This window comes from Bison bison, unplaced genomic scaffold, assembly GCF_000754665.1.
Source record: "Bison bison bison isolate TAMUID 2011002044 unplaced genomic scaffold, Bison_UMD1.0 scf7180017864525, whole genome shotgun sequence".
In the NCBI taxonomy this organism is placed as follows: Eukaryota; Metazoa; Chordata; class Mammalia; order Artiodactyla; family Bovidae; genus Bison; species Bison bison.
The window spans coordinates 1809987-1820433 of NW_011495076.1; the positions used below are offsets into that span (position 1 = coordinate 1809987).

Here is a 10447-nt window from a genome sequence, read left to right on the forward strand (position 1 = left end):
AGTCCAGCATTTCTCATGATGTACTCTGCATACAAGTTAAATAAGCAGAGTGACAATATACAGCCTTGATGTACTTCTTTCCCAATTTGGAATCAGTCTGTTGTTGCATGTCCAGTTCTAACGGTTGCTTCTTAACCTGCACACACATTTTTCAGGAGGCAGGTCAGGTGGTCTGGTATTCCAGTCTCTTTCTGAATTTTCCACAGTTTGTTGCGATCCACACAGTCAAAGGCTTTGGCATAGTTAATAAAGCAGAAGTATATGTTTTTCTGGAACTCTCTTGCTTTTTTGATGATCCAACGGATGTTGGCCATTTAATCTCTGGTTCCTCTGCCTTCTCTAAATCCAGCTTGAATATCTGGAATTTCATGGTTCACATACTGTTGAAGCCTGGTTTGGAGAATTTTAAGCATTACTTTCCTAGCGTGTAAGATGAGTGCAATGGTGTGGTAGTTTGAGCATTCTTTGGCATTGCCTTTCTTTGGGATTGGAATGAAAACTGACCTTTTCCAGTCCTGTGGCAACTGCTGAGTTTTCCAAATTTGCTGGCATATTGAGTGCAGCACTTTTACAGCAGCATCTTTTAGGATCTGAAATAGCTCAACTGGAATCCTGTCACCTCCACTAGCTTTGTTCGTAGTGATGCTTCCTAAGGCCCACTTGACTTTGCATTCCAGGATGTCAGCCTGTAGGTGAGTAATCACATCATTGTGATTATCTGGGTCATGAAGATCTTTTTTGTGTAGTCTTCTGTGTATTCTTGCCACCTCTTCTTATATCTTCTGCTTCTGTTAGGTTCATACCATTTCTGTCCTTTATTGTGCCCATTTTTGCATGAAATATTCCGTTGGTGTCTCTAATTTTCTTGAAGAGATTTCTAGTCTTTCCCATTCTATTGTTTTCCTCTATTTCTTTGCACTTATGACTGAGGAAGGCTTTCTTATCTCGCCTTGCTATTCTTTGGAATTCTGCATTCAAATGGGTATATCTTTCCTTTTCTTCTTTGCGTTTTGCTTCTCTTCTTTTCACAGCTATTTGTAAGGCCTCCTCAGACAATCATTTTGTCTTTTTGCATTTCTTTTTCTTGGGGATGGTCTTGATCACTGCTTCCTGTACAGTGTCACAAACCTCTGTCCATAATTCTTCAGGCACTCTATAAGAGCCAATCCCTTGAATCTATTTCTCACTTCCACTGTATAATCATAAGGGATTTGATTTAGGTCATACCTGAATGGCCTAGTGGTTTTCCCTACTTTCTTCAATTTAAGTCTGAATTTGGCAATAAGGTGTTCATGATCTGAGTCAAAGTCAGCTCCCAGTCTTGTTTTTGCTGACTGTATAGAGCTTCTCCATCTTTGCCTGCAAAGAATATAATCAGTCTGATTTTGGTATTGATGATCTGGTCATTTCCATGTGTAGAGTCATCTCTTGTGTTGTTGGAGAGGGTTTTGCTATGACCAGTGCGTTCTCTTGGCAAAATTCTATTAGCCTTTGCCCTGCTTCATTCTGTACTTCAAGGCCAAATTTGCCTGTTATTCCAGGTATTTCTTGACTTCCTGCTTTTGCATTCCAGTCCCCTACAGTGAAAAGGACACCTTTTTTTAGGTGTTAGTTCTTGAAGGTCTTGTAGGTCTCCATAGACCCATTCAACTTCTTCAGCATTACTAGTCGGGTTATAGACTTGGATTCCTGTAATATTGAATGATTTGCCTTTGAAATGAACAGAGACCATCCTGTTGTTTTTGAGATTGCATCCAAGTACTGCATTTTGGACTCTTTTGTTGACTATTATGGCTACTCCATTTCTTCTAAGGGATTCTTGCCCACAGTAGTAGATATAATGGTCATCTGAGTTAAAATCACCCATTCCAGTCCATTTTAGTTTGCTGATTCCTAAAATGTCAATGTTCACTCTTGCCATCTCCTATTTGACCACTTCTAATTTGCCTTGATTCATGGACCTAACATTCCAGGTTCCTATGCAATATTGCTCTTTATAGCATCGGACTTTACTTCCATCTGCAGTCATATCCACAACTGGGTGTTGTTTTTGCTTTGGCTCCATCTCTTCATTCTTTCTGGAGTATTTCTCTACTGATCTCCAGTAGTGTATTGGGCACCTACTGACCTGGGGAGTTCATCTTTCAGTGTCCTATCTTTCTGCCTTTTCATACTGTTTATGGGGTTCTCAAGGCAAGATTACTGAACTGGTTTGCCATTCCCTTCTCCCGTGGACCACATTTTGTCAGACTCTCCACCATGACCCGTCCACCTTGGGTGACCCTACATGGCATGGCTCATAGTTTGGTTGAGTTAGACAAGGCTGTGGTCCATGTGATCAGATTGGTTAGTTTTCTGTGACTGTGGTTTTCAGTCTGTCTGCCCTCTGATGGAGAAGGATAAGAGGTTTATGGAAGCTTCCTGATGGGAGAGAGGGACTGAGGGGGAAACTGGGTCTTGTTCTGATAGGCAGGGCCAGGCTCAGTAAACCTTTAATCCGATTTTCTCTTGATGGGCGGGGCTGTGTTCCCTCCCTGTTATTTGACCTGAGGCTAAACCATGGTGGAGGTAATGAAGATAATGGTGACCTCCTTTAAAAGTTCCCATGCAAGCACTGCTACAGGCAGTGCCCCCAACCCTGCAGCAGGCCACTGCCAACCCACGCCTCCACCAGATGCTCATCTAGTAAAATATAATTATTTTACATTTTCAGATTTTTAAAGTGCTTTCATAAATGTCATCTTACATGGTCCTCATAATAAAGTGAGCAGTGTTATGTTCTCCATTTTCTACATGAGGAAACAGACTCAGGGTAACCTCTGAGAATCACTTAGAAGTGATCTTACTTAACTTACTTACTTAAGATCTTACTTAAGTGATCTACTTAACTTAGGTAACTTCTCTAGGATCACTCAGCCAGGGAAAGGCAGAGCAGGGACTCTAACCCATGGCTTTGTCTTCATATACCATGCTCAACCCCTGACCTGAAACAGAAGATATGAGGCACACTATAAAAACACATCACTACTGCCCCACTGAACCACTGTCTTCATTTTTGCCTGATACCTGATTAGAAAGCAGAAAAAATTCACCTGTTATAATCCCACCTGCATAAATCCAGTGTGAATCAGTGCCTTTGGCACTCTAGAAACAGGAGATGAGAAAGATCACACCTAAATGGAAGTAGCCTTTTTAAAACACCTCCTGGTGGCTCAGATGGTAAAGTATCTGCCTACAATGTGGGAGACCCAGGTTTGATCCCTGGGTTGGGAAGATTCCCCTGGAGAAGGAAATGGCAACCCACTCCAGTATTCTTGTCTGGATAATCCCATGGACGGAGGAGCCTGATAGGCTACAGTCCATGGGGTCACAAAGAGTCTTTGTAAATGTGGACTCCTTTGTCACCCACACTGCTGATACCGCTTTCTCACTGCTTTGGATCTTGTGGCCTATTTGCATGCCTATGTTCTACCTAATCGAAGAGTTACCTCCTTGCCATCCATTTTGCAAGGCATTTTCAACCACAAGCTCAAGTTCCTTTCCCTGATCTCAGTACCCCCAATCACTTGTCAGACTCTCAACTAACTAATCTTTTCTACTCAAATGCCTGCCCAATTTTCAGTCTCTCCTGCTGGATTCTTTGCCTCCTCACTGAGCTTCTATATCTTTCCCCCCAAAATCAAAACCACACCTTTATGCTCTGGCATTGGGAAGGATGATGGAAGGATCAGACAGATGTTGCTAAAACTTATAATAATCCTTTAATTTGAGTTGCCAGGACAGGAAAGAGAAGTGCTGAGGTCAGGACATATGACCATGTGGTAGGTAACAAAGAGTGTGACAGAACCATGTAGCAGTTGGTGGGGAAACCACCTAAAGATCTGGAGATAAAATAAATCAGAGGGCTGGTAGTTAGGGTACTCCACCTGTCTGTAAAGATTCCAGGACATATAAGAGATTAAATACACAGGATGAATAAATCTTATGATTTAATTATAAAATGGTGACTATTTTATAATTTAAATTTGCAAAGACAGTAGAATTTAAATGTGTTCACAAAAACAAAACAAAACAGAGTAAGTACAGAAAGTTGCATAGTACACTTAGGGGTACAAATAATCAGTTAGGTTGAAAAAAATCTTTTCTTTGAAAAAAAACGTTTTTTTCCATTCACATTGGGCAAATATGCATCTCAATATAGTCATTACTCATCACATAAACAGTCTCACACTGTGTGAACCATTTCAGTTAAAAATTAGAGTAAATTACAGGCACATGATTGTCACTTGCCTTAAAGGTCCAGATATCCAATAGCCTTCCTATTAAATACAAGCATTCTACGCTGTAGATAAAATATGCACTTTGATTTAAACTGCCTCTTTTTGCTTCAGAATTCCAAGCTACCTTTATAGTCTTTATGTTAGCAAATATATCCACTTCAGAAGGCAAAGGCTATTAAGATTCTATTTTCTCTGTGGATTGCCACTTAAGACACAAAGCTTAATATCATCAAGAGGACTGAGTCTTTGATAACAAACAAGCCCTATTTTTTGCAGTTGAATTAATGTCCTGTTCAAAGAAACCACTTCACTCAGAAATGGAGCATAGAATAGATTCAACTGCAGCAACTGTCAGAACTTCAGCAGTTGCATATCTGTAGGGTTTATAACTGGAAGTGAAGGTGGGGCAGAGAACGGGAGACTGTACAGAGTACTGGAGACTATATACAGTAAAGTTATGTCTCTTTGGTGTTGCAAGGAGTGTGCTCTTACAAACTAGTACTTTTCTTTATCTTATCAGGGCAAAAAAGTAAACAGAAAATTCTCATTACCTCTCAATGTCCGTGAGCCTGGAGGAGTCCCGGAATCCTTTGGCAAAAGGGTTACTATCTATTTTCAGCTTGGTTATCTGGAAAGGGAAGATGAGTAACAAAACAGTGTCATGTCTGTGGTCAAGGAAACAAAATCAGAAACAAAAAGTTTGTTCATTTTCCATCATAGCACCCCAAGAATGTCTAAGAATATCTTAGTGTCTCTCAGTATTGTGATAAAGGTTGAAATTGCTAAAGAAATTCACAAATTTGGGTGAATTGGTCAGAGAAGGCATCAAGGAAAAGGAAGTATTTGAGGACAGAGTATCTGTTCCTAAAACAGGCTGGAAGTCAATAAATAGAGACAGTTAGAAATTGGGGCCTTTTATGAACAGTGTGCCTGATGTGAGAAGTATTTAAGAGCAGTGAAAGGCTAGAGCTGGACTAGGGAATGAGGAAACTGTCCAGAATTGGACAATACCCGCCAGCATTGGTGGGTAAAGGGAATAAAAACAAGAATGTTGCCTCATGCTGACTTGACAGCCTCATTTGTTAATACCATGGGCACCTATATATACCACAATAGACACCCCAATAATAGCTTCCTGTTCAAAACTGTACTGAAAAATATGACATAAATACATGATATAAACTTTTCAGCATATAAATTTACCCCATTCCCCTTACCATCTGACCAAATTAGAATCAAATTAATGGGTCTCCAGACTCTACGCTTATATGGAAAAAAGTATTGCAAAAAAGATTCTTATTTCCTAATAAGAATCATAGTCTGAAGTATTAAGTGTCTATGCTGTGCTAGCCATAATTCCCACAGTACACAATATTAATGTAGAAAGATCCATTAAAACATATGTACTTCATGTTTCAGAAAAAATATATTAGGTACAAAGAAAATAAGTAAATAAAGGAAACACTAATTAAAAGATACTTGACTTGCAAAATTCCTGAGTATTAGAGCTAAAAGGCATGGAGGAGAATGTAGGACACAACTAGTTAGTATCTGAGTTAGAACCACCCTTTAAAGAGAGTCATAGCTCATTTGTGTCCAAATGAGAGCCCACATTCATCTTTGGAGAGAGAGATAAACACACACACAACAGTCTTAACCTGAAAAAAAGTTAGAGGTTGAGGGAGGCATGCCTTCCTCTTTCAAAGTAAATAATAAACACAATTAAAAACAGAACAACAATCAACAACAGTTTGAAATACTGTTTTGCCAATACTTTTCCTTTTATCAGAATGTATCTACTGTTTACTTTAAACCATTACCACCTGAAGAATTGCTTTATTCATTACAAAAGAAAATCATTGTTTTTCTTTCTCAAGTTTTCTCAGTATGTGCTATTCAATGTGCAAACTACAAAAAGCTATATACCTCACTCAGAATCGAACCTCCCACACTGTCCTGGCCAGAGAGATGCTACTTCTCTATCATTAATATTGGCAAGTTGTAAGATTGATTCTTTGATAGTAGTTTTTTTTTCTTATACAAGTTATTTATTTTGATTTTCTAGCATATTTTATTTATTTATTTAAATTTTATTTTTAAGGACACTTGGCAATACCTCAGAAATTCTTATTTTTAGCCTATGACATTTACTCTAGAGCAGCCAAAAATAAAATTGCTAATTTTCCTTTTTAGCTTAGTTAATGGAAAATGGTAAACAGTGAAGAAAATAACCTAGATAAGTAAGAAACCTGTTCTTACTGGACAGCAACAGGACTTTAAGTGTGCATAGAAAGAAATATACAGGAACTTCTGAGGTTGTCCCTAATATATGGCCATCAATAGTTTGTAGAGAACCTCTCTCACACTCGGCCACCTCTTTAATTAAGGGCATGGATTTCTAAAGGGTGACTATTTAACTATTTTAACTATTCTTTTCAGACTAGGATTTAGTACTGAAGGTCAATTTTCAGGGCAAAGGCAAAAAATTTTGTCTGAAATAAATTATAAACATCTTATAAAGCCCAAGCAATCAATATATTCTTGGATTATAAATTATCAACAAGATTTCTGAATTCTCAAAGACAGGATTTTTTTCATCTCTTTCTACTGAATAATTATAAATGAAAATGTTTCAGATTTCTAAATTGCTTTATAGTTCATGAAAACACTTTCACAATAATTCATCAACAAAACTGAGAACATGCAGTTCCTAAAATTCCACGGAGCAGGCAAAGGGATACACAGCCGACCAGAAGTGGAAGTCATTTAAGTGTTACTAAAGAGGGTGGCACTACATCCACTGCAGTCAGTGACATTAGGGGCGAACCAAACCCAGAAATTTTCAAACTGAAACTGTGAGGTACATGAATAAAGTTAAGGCTCCTTTCAAGTTTAGTTCCTACAAGCTCATTTATAAGATTAAAAAGTGAATGGATTTGCCAGTGGATAAAATTTTCTGAAGACAAAAGCAAATAATATCTGATGGAGAAACAATTTTGAACAAAGTCCTTTTGCAACCATCCCTCTAAAATGTGAACCAGCTCAGGAATTCCCTGGCAGTCCAGTGGGTAGGATTCAGTGCTTTCACTGCCAGGTCCTGGGTTCAATCCGTGGTCAGGGAACTAAGATCCTGCAAGCCATGCAGCACAGCAATAAATAAATGAAATACAATTTTAAAAAATGTGAACCACTTCAAGCTTTCTTGAACCCAGGTCTCCCGCATTGTAGACAGACGCTTTACCGTCTGAACCACCAGGGAAGTCCTTCATAAACTAAAAGAATATAAAATATTATCTATATAATAACTAAAGACCTTCTAACCACTTTGTCCCTGAAAAGGATTTTGAGAGTTGTATTTGTTGTTATTTGTATTTCCAAAAGGTAAAGACTATTAGCTTAGAATGTGATGATTGTGGAGTTACTATAGAGAGTAAATATTTTCAGTGTGTGTTGTCAGCTAATGTGTTACCATATCTAGTATTACCACCATAACTTTGAATGAGAAGTAAATCCAATTCAGCACAGGTTTTCAGATTTCTTTGGAATTTTCTTTATTAGAATTTTTCTCTTTCTAGTATCTTTATAGTCTTTCTTTCATCATCCCCAAGAGCATCAATGGTAACTTTTCTACTTTATAGTTTGATATAATTTCAAACTGTAGCTTCAAGAATAGTATATACAGCTAGATTTACCAATTGGTTCAGCAGTGATTTAAACTTTAGTGTGCTAGTTAGAGAAGCATCTCAGGACATTAACCCAATATTTACTTTCTCTATGGGCCATCTTACCTAATTCCTGTTATCTAATAATTACTGTTGAAACTTAGAGGATAAAAGCTGAATAGATCTCTTACTACCATTGTTTGGGGGCCCTGAACTAACCACTACAGTCTTGAACAGACTTTATGAAGTACTGATTAGCAACAGAGGAACTGTGGGTTAAACTTCTTAATGAGCTCACTGTGGTATCACTAGACTCAATCTATCAGGGTGCCAACAATAAGTTCCCCAGAAATGTTTGTTGAACTTTGCTTCAAAAACAAGCAGTCAGAAATATGATTTCATGTTTACCAGTTATAGACTAAGTGAAATTCTTTTTAAGTTTATATAAAAAGCATTTCATTTTGTTTTGTATTTTCAGAAAAAGAAATTTTTAAATAGCAAAGTTTTAATATTCTAGTTAATCATATATTTTTAAAAGTTTAGGCACAGATTTTATCCCATAGATACTTAAATAAAAACCAGTAGCTAACAGAAATTCATTTTTGCAGATATAGTTTTACATCCCTTTATGAAATTTGGGAGAACTGAAAAAGTTATACATTTGAGAACTGATGAAAGAAAGGATCTGAGTTATATACAGTGATTTCAGTTGGACATCATTTTTGTAATATAAAATGCCTGCAGCTTGTAATGCCATTAAACAACGTCACCCATGTCAAAGGTAAAACTAAAAGAAGGATCCCAAAATAGTCAATTACTGAACATAATATGTATAGAATCCATGTGAAACTACCGAAATGTCTTTATGATTCAACAACAAATTTTAAAAATGCAGTGTTTTTCATTTTGTGAGGAAAAACAATTAGCAAGTAAGGACAGTAGTATGTGCTTAAGAAATCCTGCGGTTTCAAGTGTAGCTGCTGCTGCTGCTGCTAAGTCACTTCAGTTGTGTCCGACTCTGTGTGACCCCATAGACAGAAGCCCACCAGGCTCCCCCGTCCCTGGGATTTTCCAGGCAAGAACACTGGGATGGGTTGCCATTTCCTTCTCCAATGCATGAAAGTGAAAAGTGAAAGTGTCAGTCACTCAGTGTATCTGACTCTTTGTGACCCCATGGACTGTAACCCGCTAGGCTCCTCCATCCATAGAGTTTTCCAGGCAAGAATACTGGAGTGTAAAACAAATAAACAAAAAAAGAATACTGGAGTGGGTTGCCATTCCCTTCTCCAGGGGATCTTCCAGACCCAGGGATCGAACCTGGGCCTCCTGCATTTCAGGCAGATACTTTACCACTTGAGCCACCAGTGAAGCCCATTCCAGCAAAAATACATCCCCTTTTTTTTTTCTTTCATGTATTATCTTGAAAATATGGATCATAATGCATTTCCTAACCACAAAATTCACTTTTTCAACATCTCCTTTATGTATAGATAAGTGTATGCATAAATAGAGGGCAGATTTTTACACTGCCAGCTGCACCAAAGAGAAAGGGACTTTTTCCAATAGTTATTATTCCATATGATATCACTGGACTCTGAGTAGAGCTGGGGTTCCCAACCACAAGGTGAAATTGGCCCTCAGAGACCATTTCTCCAATTGTCAGGAAAAGATCTGTCCAAAGGCATTTAAAAATGAAACCTGACCTACACTTCAACTCTACAGCAATGGCTTGCCTGCTCAAAAACAATGTATGACCTTTAAATCTTAAATTATAAAATAGTTTGTTGAGAGTGTAATGTATTTAGCTTTAAACTAATAATGTAAAGAAATTCAATCATTTCCTCACAAAAACCAGAGGAAAAAAATAGCAAAAAATAGGGGAAAAAGTACCTTTTTCACTTCTTACAAATAAAACTACAAGACACCATAAATGAGAAGCTTTTTCACAAATTCTATTGGAAACTTTGATTTGGCTTTTAATAGATATGAAAGTAATGTCTCTCCAAAGTTTAAAAGATATAAATATGATCTTAAGTGTGAAATTTTAAATCTTTTCTTTATTTTCTATTATTTAGCCATGAAAAAAATTATTTTATACTGTACTTAGAAGGCAATGGCACCCCACTCCAGTCCTCTTGCCTGAAAAATCCCATGGGTGGAGGAGCCTGGTAGGCTGCCATCCATGGGGTCGCTAAGAGTCGGACATGAGTGAGCGACTTCACTTTAACTTTTCACTTTCATGCATTGGAGAAGGAAATGGCAACCCACTCCAGTGTTCTTGCCTGGAGAATCCCAGGGACGGGGGAGCCTGGTGGGCTTCTGTCTTTGGGGTCACACACAATCGGACACGACTGAAGCAACTTAGCAGCAGCAGCAGCACATATTTAATTTAATTCCTATATATTTATTTTATGTTTATTATAGGTAAATCAGTAGACAAGCATGATATAGCAATGTTTATTTCTATGCTTCTACCTTTAAAGCCATAACCCCTAGCACAATGCC

At 37.8% G+C, this 10447-nt stretch overlaps 1 protein-coding gene across 1 annotated transcript in view; it reads right to left on the minus strand.

Moving 5' to 3' along the window:
- The window catches only part of TBX20 (T-box 20), a 46968-nt gene that overhangs the window by 19698 nt on the left and 16823 nt on the right, over nucleotides 1-10447 (minus strand). The window contains exon 6 of the mRNA XM_010831144.1: nucleotides 4832-4908. Coding sequence (XP_010829446.1) covers nucleotides 4832-4908 — 77 coding nt within the window. The remainder of the gene's footprint in view (nucleotides 1-4831; nucleotides 4909-10447) is intronic.